Genomic DNA, 14,907 nt, shown 5'->3' with positions numbered 1-14,907 from the left:
ACACCAACATACCAATAGATGAATCCATTAAAATTATCGAAAACCTTCTTAAGGAAAACACCTCTCTACAAGAAACCAAAGAAATTATTAACCTTCTTAGAACAACACTACACCAAAATTGCTTTGCATTTAACGACAAAATCTATTGCCAAACAGAAGGGCTAGCCATGGGCTCACCGTTATCAGGTATAATAGCAAACATTTTTCTCAATAACTTCGAAAACATGTTCTTAATGGGCCAGCTTTCAAAAGGAATCTTACATTGGAGCAGATTTGTGGATGACGTCATATGCATATATGATAATGACGTCACTAATGCAGACCAGTTATTAAACACTCTAAATTCTTTACACAAATCCATCAGCTTCACAATGGAACCAGAAAATAACAAGAAAATAAACTATTTAGACATCACAATCAACAGGAATAATGACAACCTATCTTACAAGGTATACAGAAAGCCCACTCAGACGTCACACACTATTGACAACAACTCGAACCACCCATACACACACAAAATAGCAGGACTGAATACAATGATACATAGAGCTATTTCCATACCAATGAGCACAACAGATTTCAATGAAGAAATGCAAATAATTAAACAAATCGCGAAAGAAAACAACCATCCTCCAGGCACAGTGGATAAACTTTTAAATAAACATAAGATAAGTCGCCGGGAAAGCACCACACACGACAAAGAAAACTACGTGGTTCTCAACTATGTTAACAATAACACATACAAAGTAGCTAACATTTTCAAGAAACAAGGTTTAAAAGTAGCTTTTCGAACGAATAACACACTACAGAGACACTTCAGCAGGTGCAACTTAAATAAAAAGGACCCTTTCTCAAAGTCAGGAGTGTATGAACTCAAGTGCCAAGAACCTAACTGCAACGCCACATACATAGGTCAAACAAAACGTAATTTCCATACAAGATACAAAGAACACAAAAACGCGATCAGATATAATCGGCATTCAGCCTTCGGGGAGCACATCTACGACTGTTCACACCATTTCACAGACATCAACACTGATCTAAAAATTTTACACTTCGAAAATAAAAGTAAATCTTTGAATATAAAAGAAGCAATAGAAATTTACGTCGCAAAAAATACTAATGCCAATAACCTGAATGAGCATACACATTTAAATAATTCCCCCCTATTCGCTCTACTCACATAATATCTAACAACACATACTCCTTAAATTGCTTCTATCGTAAATAATAATAATAATAATAATAATACACATTTAAATAATTCCCCCCTATTTGCTCTACTCGCATAATATCTGACAACACCTACTCCTTAAATTGCTTCTATCGTAAATAATAATAATAATAATAATAATAATAACGTCCCTTACTTTATTCAACTAAAAATTATTAATTTGCATTCATCCATATTACATAAAGGTACATTCGCATGGAAAAGGTCAATAACTTCTCTCCCCTCTCCAATGTTGACGGAAGGTGAATTGCTTTTTTCATAATAATAATAATAATAATAATAATAATAATAATAATAATAATAATAATAATAATAATAATACCATTCCGTACTTCATTCTCCTGTTATAAATAATAAAAATTATAATAATTACATTCATCCATATTACATACAGGTACAATTAACATGAAATAGGTCAATAACATCTCTCCCCCCCCCCCCTCCAATGTTGATGGAAAGTTCCACAGCGCTCCAGCCGCTCCGCCCTACATCTCTCCCCCCCCCTCTCCACTCTATAGTCTACCCGATTTTATCATCCAATAGGAGAGATCCACATCGATCTACTAGGCCCCTCCCTGTCCTGCCCTCCCCTCTCCACGCACAGCGTGGCTCACCACAAACTTTCCATGACCACAGTCCTGAAATAGTGTTTGGTGACAACAGACTTAACATCGGCAGTCTAGAAAAATACGTAAGTTTTTCACTATATTATAATTGTATATAATTTATTTTTTGTCATTACTGTTTCATGTTATCACTTATCTCTCTATCATTGACAAGTTTACGCTACGTAAACAATACTGTACATATATAAGCTTATTTTAAGTGATTTGATAGAATCTGAGGATGTTCTTGTAGAACGAAACATGTCATTCTTTGTATGTTAGTGTGTGTTTTACAGATATGCTTTTAGTGTTTTAATTTACATTGTATTTGCTATGTGTTTGACAGACTGAAAAGCCTTTGCTACATTTAACTAAGTCAACACTGGAAAACATGGCTTCATTTTTAACAAATTAACACCGTCTGTCAAACGACCTGGAAAATTATCAAGTACAAACATCGAACGTGGGCGTAGGAGTGCACCCGGTCGCTAAAAACACAGTGTTTTCAACCAGTCCATGAAAAGGTCTTCAGTCATCCAGCCTTTTTGTTTCACTTGACAATAGCATCTGATGGTAACTTTCCTTTGGGGAGAGTCTTATGCTTAAAAATAGCGTATGGTGAAGTTTGTGCCCATCAGCAGTGATTGCTACATCATAGTGCACCAGCTGTACGTACCTAAACTGTACTAGCACCAAGCTCGTCTACTGTTGTATTGCCTGGCATGTCGACGCGAGTGTTTCGTCAGTATTACTGATGGCCGCCAGGTTGTAGTCATTCTTCTTTCAAAGCGTGATAGTATATTTTTGAAACTCTAGTAGCTTCTCCGGGTATGTTTCCGGAAGATGTTGCACCATTGATGTCCGCCACCCTATTGCCAGATCATGTCACTTCATAAAACGCCTTACCCATCTATCGCTTGCTTTGAATTCAGTAAAGAAGTAAGTATAAATAACCACCTAATCGATACTTTATTAATGCCTCAGGCAAAATTGAATAAAATTAAAACTTGCAAGTTTCATCTTCAGATTAAGATAGATGTTCGTAATGTTTCCTGCTTGGTTAGCATTCGTATTACAAGTTGTCCATTTCATGACCGTATCGATGTTTAATCAAGAAGTAAGTATAAATAACCACCTAATCGATACTTTATTAATGCCTCAGGTAAAATTGAATAAAATTAAAACTTGCAAGTTTCAACTTCAGATTAAGATAGATGTTCGTAATGTTTCCTGCTTGGTTAGCATTCGTATTACAAGTTGTCCATTTCATGACCGTATCGATGTTTAATCAAGAAGTAAGTATAAATAACCACCTAATCGATACTTTATTAATGCCTCAGGTAAAATTGAATAAAATTAAAACTTGCAAGTTTCAACTTCAGATTAAGATAGATGTTCGTAATGTTTCCTGCTTGGTTAGCATTCGTATTACAAGTTGTCCATTTCATGACCGTATCGATGTTTAATCAAGAAGTAAGTATAAATAACCACCTAATCGATACTTTATTAATGCCTCAGGCAAAATTGAATAAAATTAAAACTTGCAAGTTTCATCTTCAGATTAAGATAGATGTTCGTAATGTTTCCTGCTTGGTTAGCATTCGTATTACAAGTTGTCCATTTCATGACCGTATCGATGTTTAATCAAGAAGTAAGTATAAATAACCACCTAATCGATACTTTATTAATGCCTCAGGCAAAATTGAATAAAATTAAAACTTGCAAGTTTCATCTTCAGATTAAGATAGATGTTCGTAATGTTTCCTGCTTGGTTAGCATTCGTATTACAAGTTGTCCATTTCATGACCGTATCGATGTTTAATCAAGAAGTAAGTATAAATAACCACCTAATCGATACTTTATTAATGCCTCAGGCAAAATTGAATAAAATTAAAACTTGCAAGTTTCAACTTCAGATTAAGATAGATGTTCGTAATGTTTCCTGCTTGGTTAGCATTCGTATTACAAGTTGTCCATTTCATGACCGTATCGATGTTTAATCAAGAAGTAAGTATAAATAACCACCTAATCGATACTTTATTAATGCCTCAGGCAAAATTGAATAAAATTAAAACTTGCAAGTTTCATCTTCAGATTAAGATAGATGTTCGTAATGTTTCCTGCTTGGTTAGCATTCGTATTACAAGTTGTCCATTTCATGACATTACGAACATCTATCTTAATCTGAAGATGAAACTTGCAAGTTTTAATTTTATTCAATTTTGCCTGAGGCATTAATAAAGTATCGATTAGGTGGTTATTTATACTTACTTCTTGATTAAACATCGATACGGTCATGAAATGGACAACTTGTAATTGAATTCAGTAGACAAAATATTCTGTTTACTGGCTATCTTTTGAGCTTCAAGTTGAACCTGGAGCTCTTGTTTTGCACACATATTCTAGCAGCTCTGTTTTCATCTGAGGGTATTTTGCTTCTTTACCCCGAAAGGCCTTCACTTCCAAAACCCTCAGTGAGCTATGGTTAGGTACGTACAGACTGGTAAAACCTGTCGGGCAGGTTTATTGGGTTGGTTAAGTTGGGACTACCTGCGGCATAACCACCCCCTTCAAGGTCGTACAGTATGTAATTCAAGGCAACAAAACAATTTACAGTGTTGACACATTTCATAACACCTTACCAGGAAAAAGTTATATTTGTTTTATAAAATATTACATACGGTGGGGCCTGTATACGCATAAATACGGTATATCCTTCCCATATTCCCAGCTTTTTTCCACGATCTGTCTCAGAATAAAAATGGATTCCACTATCGACCATCCACTTCTGAATCCAAATTTTTCATCATATGACTGACTTTCCACCTTTTCTCTGATTCTTCTTTCCAATATCCTTTCCATTACCTTTGCAACATGAGAGATGATTGTGATTTCTCGGTAGTTACCTCACATCTTCTTATCTCCTTTCTTGAATATTAATATTATAACCCCCCTTTTTCCAATCCTCGGGCACCTTTCCTGTCTCCATATACTACACACTTGAGTATTATGTAAGTCCACTGAAGTCCTGCTGGACCTACAGTCCTGATCATTTCTATGGCTACTTCATTGATTTCCACAGCTTTTCCCCATCTTTAATTGCCCATTTCACCTCTGCCATTGTAATATCTAATTTCCTTTTCTGTTGCTTCTTATATTCCTGCTGCCTGGATACGTTCTCCACATGTCTGGTTTCACACGTTCGCCACGCTCACCAAAATATTCTTTCCATCTATTCATTATCCCTTCTGGTTTTGTCAGTATTACTCCTTCATTCTTCATAAACCCTACATGCACTGTTTCATTCCTACAGTTTCTTATAGTTCCAAATAATAATTTTTTCCCACAGTTCAAATCTGTCCTTACTTCCTAGGTGAATGTTTCCCAACTTTTCTTTGGCTGCTACTTTTTTGCAGGTTCTTTTCTCTTTTATATGTCTTGTTCTACTCTCTTCAGTCTTCTGTGTTTTCCATTCCTTCCAAGTTTTTTCTTTTCCTTTACTTCGTCCTTAACTGTAACATTCCACCATGTTGTATCTCTTTCGCTTACCTTTTCTGATGTTCTGCCATATGTTTTCTCGAAGTGTAACTTAAATGCTTTTCAGTTTGTCGAACGCACAACTTCAGAGTAAATATTATACTGTAACATACCTGTAAAAAAATCACTATTAAAGAAGGAATAAAAATACACACTCCTTGGGCACTTTTTTCTCTTTCCATACACACTTGAGTGCAAGACACTCCTTGTTTAATAGCGTCTCTTTTTACAGATTCATTATAGTGTAATATTTATAATGAACTTGTGTGTTCGACAGAGTGGAACGGTTTTAAGTTACACTTAACTGTCTTGACACTGGAATATATGGCTTCCTTCTTAATACATGTTTTCTCTGCACACCTTACAAATGTACTCTTAAAATTATTCCATTCCTATTCAAAATGACTAATGTCTGTTTTGGTATCAGTTTTTGTAATTCCTTCCTAAACTCTTTCTGGGCCTTCTTTTCTTTCAATCTCCAGACCATAATCTTTCTCTTTTTCCTTGTAGTTTTGTGACCTTGCCTACTTTCACTTCGCTATCACTTCTCTATGGTTACCACCAAAGACTTCCTCTGGCATAACCGTAAGATCTTTCCGATGTACTTTTCCAACTAATATATAATCAATCAACGTTTTCATTCTTCTATCTCCCTATCCATACCTGACAATCTTCTGGCTTTTTCTTTCTGAACCATGCGTTTCCTATTATTAGTTGGTTCGTCTGGCAAAAGTCCATTATCATATAACTTTTTTGATTCTTGTTGCCATATCCATATGGCCCTAGAATTTCTTCTCTTCCCAGTCTCTCTCATCCTTCTTGTGCATTCAGATCTCTCATTATAATTACTTCCTTGTCTTCAGTGTATTTCGTCATTTCTTCAAAGAATTATTCTATATTCTCTCTTTTATTTCCAGTTTTTGGAGCATATACTTGGAACAGATCTCATGTTCCTGTCTCAAACTGTACCCTTGCTATGATCATTCTGTCATTGATCTTCTCCACCTTCTCTACATATTCCAGGTCATCCTTTCTAATGATCATTCCTACTCTGTTTAGTGCATCCTGTCCTTGACTGTAAAACAACTTGTACTATTCCTTCAGTTTTCGTTCCCCTCTTCCTCTCCATTTTGTTTCACTAAGACCAAGGATTGCTATGTTTTTCTCTTTCATGACTCTTATAAGCTCTTTGGTCTTGTCTTGTCAGGGTTAGGATGTTGACTGGATATATTGGATATATATACTCACAGTTCCCCCCCCAGTACCTGAAGAACTGCGTGTCACTTGCAGGGAAAGCCGTAGCATTTTCTGAGGCTGCTCCATATCTGCACTCATTTTAGGCTTTTATTACAACAAGTTTGCCACTCCCAAAAGCTTTTTAGAGCTGCTGCCAGCAGGTGATGAGGCTGCTCCTAACATGGAGTATAGATGCCTTCTCTAGCTGCCCCTGACCTAGGGACAGGCACTGCTTGATGGGTTTCAGTGTCATTTCCTAGGGACCATCACCTCACCTAAGAGAAGTCACCTGCCCGAAGTTGTTGGTCCTCTTAGGGGGGTCAAATTACTTCTCGCTACCTGACTCTCGGCGTAGAGTCTCTGGCTGTATGGTCCACTCTTTTACCGTAGTGGACCGGACTGGCCAGACAGCCGACTTAGCACACTGGTTTACATAAAATCAGTTTCATGGTCCGTATTGCACTTCAATAGATTCACAATTAAGTATTTATTTATTGTCCACCTAGTCTATACAATGATTGCTTAATGCAATTTAATGGTTAAAAGTGGTACATGTTTCGTATAATATCAACATCTTCAGCCACATAACACTGTTTAGATGAAAAATATATAAATTGACAGAGTAATGCTTTAGAGGAAGTGTCCTTAAAATTAACATAAGATTGACAACATTAAAACAAACAAATAACTCAAGAGAAAATATATAAATTATTTCTACATTTGAAAGCAGTCGTCAAGGAAACACTTGTACAATATTCATAGATTTTAATAATAATAATGTTATTTGTTTTACATCCCACTAACTACTCTTTTACGGTTTTCGGAGACGCCAAGGTGCCGGAATTTAGTCCCGCAGGAGTTCTTTTACGTGCCAGTAAATCTACCGACACGATTCTGACGTATTTGAGCACCTTCAAATACCACCGGACTGAGCCAGGATTGAACCTGCCAAGTTGGGGCCAGAAGGCCAGCGCCTTAACCGTCTGAGCCACTCAGCCCGGCAATATATATACATAATATTCATAGAGAATATGTCTTAATGATTCATGAAAAAAGGTCAATTCATAAATTAAAAATTATACAATTTATAAGTAATTGTCGAAATTACAAAACATGTACCACTTTTAACCATTAAATTGCATTAAGCAATCATTGTATCGACTAGGTAGGAAAATACATAAATACTTAATTGTGAATCTTTAGCACACTGGGGCAAAATGCTGGCAACCAGGAATGAGTTAGCTGGAAAATTTATAATATCGAATAACAGACCATTTATATTGGTATTGAAAATGTTTGTTGGAGAGATCTGTCAAGTAAAGCACATAAACAATTGTCATGATCGATCGTATTTTTAATCTATTTGATAGCAGTTAAACTCTTGAGAAGCAAATTTTCTGTTAATGTTTCCTCTTCTTTTCAGCAATATGACAGGCTTGGAGTACATACTGCTACATGTTCAAGAGCCAATTTTGTATGTTATTCGTAAGCAGCATCGGCATTCACCTACTCAAGCCACACCTTTAGCAGACTATTATATAATTGCAGGCATTGTCTACCAGGCTCCAGACTTGTTATCTGTTATTAATTCAAGATTGGTTAGTATAAGATTGTTTAATTTTAGCATTAAGGTGAAAATAAGAAACTTTCTGTATACTGTTTTCATTGTGTTTCTGATAATTGTTTGCCATTAATTGGGAATCTATATAATTAAAAAAATTACTAAAATAGCTTTGTCTGTCCAGCTATTCTACTGGACTGATTTCCTTCATTTTTTAAAATTACCTACTGATGAGCAGTCAAGCATTGATAGGTCTCAAAGTTCAATCAACTTTCAGTAATCGTACATAAAGACATCAGTGAAGTAAAAGATTAAAAAATTGTCGCCATAAGACCTATCTGTGTCGGTGTGACGTAAAACAAAAAACAAAATAAAGGATTTAAAATGATAGGCGGCCATAGACAAACCTGTTGTACTATCTGATCATGCATATTGCCTACGTAGCCATTACTCTTTAAACACATTGTCTTACTAATAAAAAATTTATACACTTGTTTAACACTTGCACATTGAACAAACCCTGTATGAGTATTGCATATTTTTCTTACTAATAAACGTGGTATATGCATTGTATTACTGTACTGCACGTATACAATCGTTCAAAGCCGTAGGAATATCTTCCTGCCGTTCACTGACATATTTCTTCACGTTCATATCACTTTTGCTGATTAGGCCTATCTGTATATCAATCTGAATGTTATCGGCTGAAATAGGTGAATATCCAGTTACGTACAGAATTTCAAGCCGCATTTAATGCCGCTAAGAAATATAATGTTTAAAAGTAATTGAGTGTGAAAATATAATGAAAGTTATGTCAAATAAAAAAATTCATTATATGGAACTAACATGTCATATCTCCCATTTCATCTTCATTATGTTTCTGATTTTTTTCATTGCTGGTAAAGAAACATTTCGGCTGAACGTAGATAAGTTTGATTTTAAATTTGAATGATAAAAAGATTCAGTATGTGTCTTTCCTTACAGTCATGTTCAAAATTGGTATGCACAAGCACTAAAAAGTCACTCCCTGGCCAACATCTTTACTATTAACTTCACACGAGGGTTCAGAGCGAGGCAAATGGTCTTCGGATACGGAAGTTATTTTTAAAACAAACCTCAAGTCTTTATATTGCTTAGTTCTTAATTTATGACAGGAAGAATCTCTCCTTTGTTTAGGTTTCACACATGACACTGCTGGCTGGCTGATTTGCCAGTGGGGATCTCCCAAACAGTGCGCATTTATATCTCCAGACAGTCGTTCGTATACAGTACAGTGTTCATTCTATCAGTAGTATAATATTGATCAAATAAAATTCAGTGATAAATGTTCAATTCTTGAGGACAAGTGGATTGTGTTTGTGAAGTCTGTGTAGTTTGTTAGTGCGTGCTTGTGCGTTCTTAGTTCAAAGAACAAAGGCAGAAGGGTGCACAATGGATCCTCACATTAAGAAGAAACTGTCACCGATAATAATTACTAACCCCTTTTCGCTCTCGATAATAATTTCTAACCCCTTTTCGCGCTCATGTTCATAGTGCTGTGAGAACTTGAAGTTCGCAAGATATAAAGCCACCTCTAGGATCTTTCATTATTTCTGTGTTAATGACAATTCGAGTGTACTCCTTCGTAAATCAATATCATCATCATCATCATCATCATCATTGTACAGTTCCAGTTTCCCGGGTACTGTTAATGAGCCTCTTCTACTTCTTCCTATCCATATACAACTTGTCTTGGAGAACATCATCCACTGTCCATCCTCTGGTAATTAGATCAACCTTGATCATGTCCATCCATTGGGTTTTACGTCTTTGTATAGGTCTTTTCCCCTCCAGCTGTCTGTCCAAATTTTTTCTGACTGTTCTTGTAGGCTCCATCCTCATCACATGCCCGTACTACCGTAGTCTGGATGTACTGATTCGGTCTAATAGGGATGTCTTTATTCCAGCTTCTTTCCTCATTTCTTACCTTGTCCATCTTGGTCTTCTGGATGGTTGATCTAAGAAATTTCATCTCTGATGCTTGCAGTCTTGATGAATGTCTTTTTGTGAGGGTGCATGCTTCAATACCATTGGCCAATATTGGTATGAAATAGCTGTTAAACATCATCAGTTTGGCTGGTTTTGGAATCATGTCATCCCATAAAAGTGTTCTTATTTGTTGGTAGAATTCTGATCCCTTTTGCACTCTGTAATTTCCTTTCTGACCAAATTATCACTGGAGATTACACTTCCAAGGTAAGTAAAACTATCCACACACTCTAGCTGGTTGTCTCCTAGTTTTACACTTGCTGGATGCCCTTATCTGTTGACTGCCATTACCACTGTCTTGGTCTCGCTGATGTTGAGATTATATTCCTGGAACTGTGATTTCCGTACGTGGAGTCTGGTCTGTACTTCCTCTTCTGTTTTGCTCCAAATCATGATATCATCAGCAAAGGCCATTGCATTCAATTCACCTAACTTTCCCTTCACGTTCTTCATTATATTGTCCATAACAGTAATGAACAGTAGTGAGGACAGTGCACTTCCTTGCCGAACTCCACTCTTGGTCTCAAACCATGATGATCGACCTTCCCCAATTTGTACACAGCTCGTACAGTCTTTGTACAACATCTGAATTTTCCTTACCAGTCCTATAGGCACATTTTTCCTCAGGCACTCCCAGATCTTATCTCTTATAACACTATCGTAGGCCTTTTCTATATCCAGGAATACAATGACCAGGTTCTTCCCTTTCTCCCAACATTTTTCCATCAGCATACGGGTGCAAAAAATGAGATCCATTGTTGATCTGTTATTTCTGAATCCATATTGCTCCTCTAACTGTGGTTCAATGATGGTTCTCAATCTTCTTTCTATGATCTTCTCTAGAATTTTTAGCCCATGAGACAGCAGTGTTATTCCTCTATAATTGGTGGGTTTCCGTCTGCTCCCTTTCTTAAAACGGGAATTATAATGCCCTTGCTCCAATCTGCAGGTATTTTGTTGTCTGTCCATATGGCATTTAGTACTCTGTGTAGCCATTGTATACCCTGGATGCCTGTTGCCTTTATCATGTCTACATTCAATTCATCTGCATCTGAAGATTTTTCTTTAGGCTTAGATTTTAAGGCTGTCTCAGTTTCTGTCCAGGTGATATAATTTTAAAACTTCTGTCATCTAAGAGAAATGGGTCACTCTGCCTCTTAAAGTTTTTATTTTACGAACATTTCCAGCCTCCATAACCTCAAAATGTTCTATCTTCTACTGTATGTTAGAAATATCGTGAAGATCATCATCATTTTCCGTTCGTCCAGTGTGTGCTGAATGTATAAGTCAGATATTTCACCATGATATTATTGCTGCAGACAGTAAATGCTACTAAAATAAACTGATTACTCGTTTCTTTTTCGTCACTCGCTGTTATACAACGCTTATACGAGGGTCCTAGTCTGTATAAGTAGTTCAGTGAATAACTATAACAGATGTATACACAGGAGGCTTATACACAGTTTATTAGTAACAAATTGTACATAATCGGTATATTAACCTGATATAATAGGTAGCAGGTAGGGACCCTCTTCGGAGGCAGCCCTACCCAGGGAGTGGCGCCCCTGCCTATGTGAGTCCTGGAGCACACTGACCTGGTGTGTAACATCTGGTATGGGTCCCAGCTGAGGGTTACGAGTGAGGACCTCAACGGCATCTACGGCGGAGAAGGTGGACTTCGGCACGGCGGAGATGGCGGAAGGGGCATACCCGTAGCGTCTGTACTCCAGAGGAGCAGCTACGAAAGGCGTCTGTCTCCATGTTAGGGGCGGCCTAATTTTGAACCTGGCAGTAGGTATAAAATGCCTTTGGGTATGGCGAGCCCATCGTAACAATAGCCCATATGGACAAAGCAGATATGGTGCCTCGGAAAAGGGTAGGGCGTCCCCTGCTAAAAGCGACGCGCAGCTCTTCAGGTGCTGGGGGAACTGTGAAAAATGGGCAACCAGCACCAAACTACATCAAAATTGCAACAGTAAAATGTACTGACACTGACGGGAAAGACAGAAGAACTGGTTGACTTCGTGATAGAAAAAGATATAGCCATACTTGTACTGTGCGAGACCAAGAAGAGGGGTACAGGGGAGATCTCTCTGAGAGAAGGATACAGGCTGTATTACAGCGGAGGACCTGAAGCAAAAAATGGAGTGGCCATCATACTTAGAAGAGAAATCCAAGAATATGTGGAACGTACAAAGTACGTCAGCGATAGGATGATGATGATGAGACTCCAGTTTGAAAATGGCGTGATAGATCTATTTCAGTTGTATGCCCCACAAACTGGTTGCATAAATGAACATCTAGAGGACTTCTTAGAGGAAGTGGAGAGACAGAAGATAAGGAAGTACTATTGATGGGAGATCTAAATGCACAAGTTGGAATGGAAAGACAAGGAAAGGAAGATGTTGTAGGGCCCTTTGGATATGGAAATGTTAATCCAGAAGGCGAGTTGTTGGTGGATTTTTGCATGAGGAATCAAATGATTGTTGGAAACATCTGGTTTAGGAAGAAGAACAGTCAGAAGATTACAAGGTATGGTTGGGGAGACAGACGAACAAAGACCATGATTGATTATATAATCATAGAGAAAGAACACCGGAAGAACCTTGTAGATGTAACAGCCATGCCTGAAGAAGCCTTTGGTGGAGATCATAGAGTTGTGATAGGAAAATTGAAAGTTGATTGAAAAACCCCAATTAAGAAGAGAGAAAAGAATTAAAGTATGGAAGTTGAAGGAGAAAAGGATACAAGAAGAATTTCAAAGGGAAATAATACCCTTGGTACCCAGGACAGAGGTGGGGAATGTTGAAGAGGAATGGAAAAGATTTAAGGAAGCACTGGTTGGATGTGCAGAAAAGGTGTGTGGTAGATCATCAGGAAATGTGAAAGACAAAGAAACACACTGGTGGAATGATAGGGTAAAGATTAAAGTGAAGGAAAAGAAAATGGCATGGAAAGCATGGAAAACATCTAAGACTGAAGAAAGTAGAAGAAAATATGTGGAGGCAAAGAATTTGGCCAAGAAAGTAGTGGAGGAAGAAAAGAGGAAAAGCTGGGCCTTATTCACACAGAAATTGAGAGATGATACGCAGGGCAGCAAGAAATTACTGTATGGTATCTTAAGAAACAAAAAGAGATCAAGTAAACACCAGATTTGTGAAGGATTAAGGTGGCATAATTTTAACAAAGCCAGAAGAAATAAGAAATAGATGGAGAGAGTATTTTCAGAAGCTGCTGAACATAAGAACGAATGACAGTCATTCAATGGACGACCAGGAAAGGCAATTAGTTGATGATGAAATGGATAAAGAAATTACAATGAATGAAATTGAAATGGCAGTAAGAAAGATGAAGAATGGAAAAACTGCTGGAATAGATGAAATTTCAGTGGAGATGATAAAGGCAGCTGGAGCTGTAGGCCTGCAGTGGACATATCGGGTTCTCAGGAATGTCTGGGAGAATAAGGAGGTCCCTGAGGATTGGCAGAAAGGAATAATCATCCCAATTTTCAGGAAAGTTTTGAAGAACTATAGGGGAATTACTCTAATATCCCATGTTGCTAATCTAATGGAAAGGATACTGGAAAGTAGAATAAGGTTGAGTGAGGGTTGAGAATCAGATACAGGAAAATCAGTTTGGTTTCAGAAGTGGAAGATCAACAATAGAGCCCATTTTCATTATGAGACAACTAATGGAAAAGCATTGGGAGTACGGGAATGATATGGTGATGACATTCATTGACATTGAAAAGGCATATGACAGTGTCCCCAGGACGAAAGCTTGGGACAGTCTGGTGCAAAAAGGAATTGGACAGGGATTAATAAAAATGATCATGGCATTGTATAAGGAATGTTGTAGTTGCGTGCAAACACAAGTTGGCAGGACAAGTTGGTTCAAAAAAACTAGTGGGCTGAGACAGGGAAGTGTTCTATCACCAATCCTGTTTACAATAGTAATGGATGACATCATGAGAACAGCAAAAGCAGCATATGGAGGAAGAGAAATGAACATGATGTTATTTGCAGATGATATTGTGATTTGGAGAGCCTCTGTGGCTCAGACGGCAGCGCGTTGGCCTCTCACCGCTGGGTACCGTGGTTCAAATCCCTGTCACTCCATGTGAGATTTGTGCTGGACAAAGCGGAGGCGGGACAGGTTTTTCTCCGGGTACTCCGGTTTTCCCTGTCATCTTTCATTCCAGCAACACACTCCATTCTCACTTCATAGCATCTATCAGTCATTAATAAATCACTTTGGGAGTGGTGACCCCATCGTACTAATAGCCTATATCTGCTTCATTCCTACTATCCCTGACCCAGTCAATGACTGGAAAACAGGTTGCAGGTTTTCATTTTCATTGTGATTTGGGAAGAAGACGACAGGAAGGTTCAAGAACAGTTGAATGTGGTGAATGGGAAGAGTGAAGAATGTAGATTGAAAATAAGTGTAGAAAAGAGTAAAACTCTTGTTATGACTAGAGGGGAGAAAGAAGGGAAAGGTTACATTAGACTTGCAGACAAGCCCCTGCAAGTAGTGGAAACGTTTAAATACCTGGGGAGTGAATTAATGGAGAATGCTCGACTGGATGCTGAGATTAGTAAAAGGATTCAAGCTGGAAGTTGTTTCTATCATAGTGTAAGAAACATGTTATGGGACAAAGATGTGCCAACGGAAGCAAAGGATACTATGTTCAAGATGTATTACGT

At 37.7% G+C, this 14,907-nt stretch overlaps 1 protein-coding gene across 2 annotated transcripts in view; it reads left to right on the top strand.

Annotated features, from left to right (window-relative positions):
- Positions 1-14,907, top strand: part of MED6 (mediator complex subunit 6) — a 99,736-nt gene that overhangs the window by 60,558 nt on the left and 24,271 nt on the right. For both annotated transcript variants that reach the window (XM_067148913.2, XM_067148904.2), the window contains exon 4: positions 8,036-8,210. In XM_067148913.2, the coding sequence (XP_067005014.1) occupies positions 8,036-8,210 (175 nt within the window). The remainder of the gene's footprint in view (positions 1-8,035; positions 8,211-14,907) is intronic.

This window comes from Anabrus simplex, chromosome 1, assembly GCF_040414725.1.
Source record: "Anabrus simplex isolate iqAnaSimp1 chromosome 1, ASM4041472v1, whole genome shotgun sequence".
Classification (NCBI taxonomy): domain Eukaryota; kingdom Metazoa; phylum Arthropoda; class Insecta; order Orthoptera; family Tettigoniidae; genus Anabrus; species Anabrus simplex.
The sequence above is the reverse complement of the archived record's forward strand: the minus strand, read 5'-3'. Positions and strand labels throughout refer to the sequence as shown.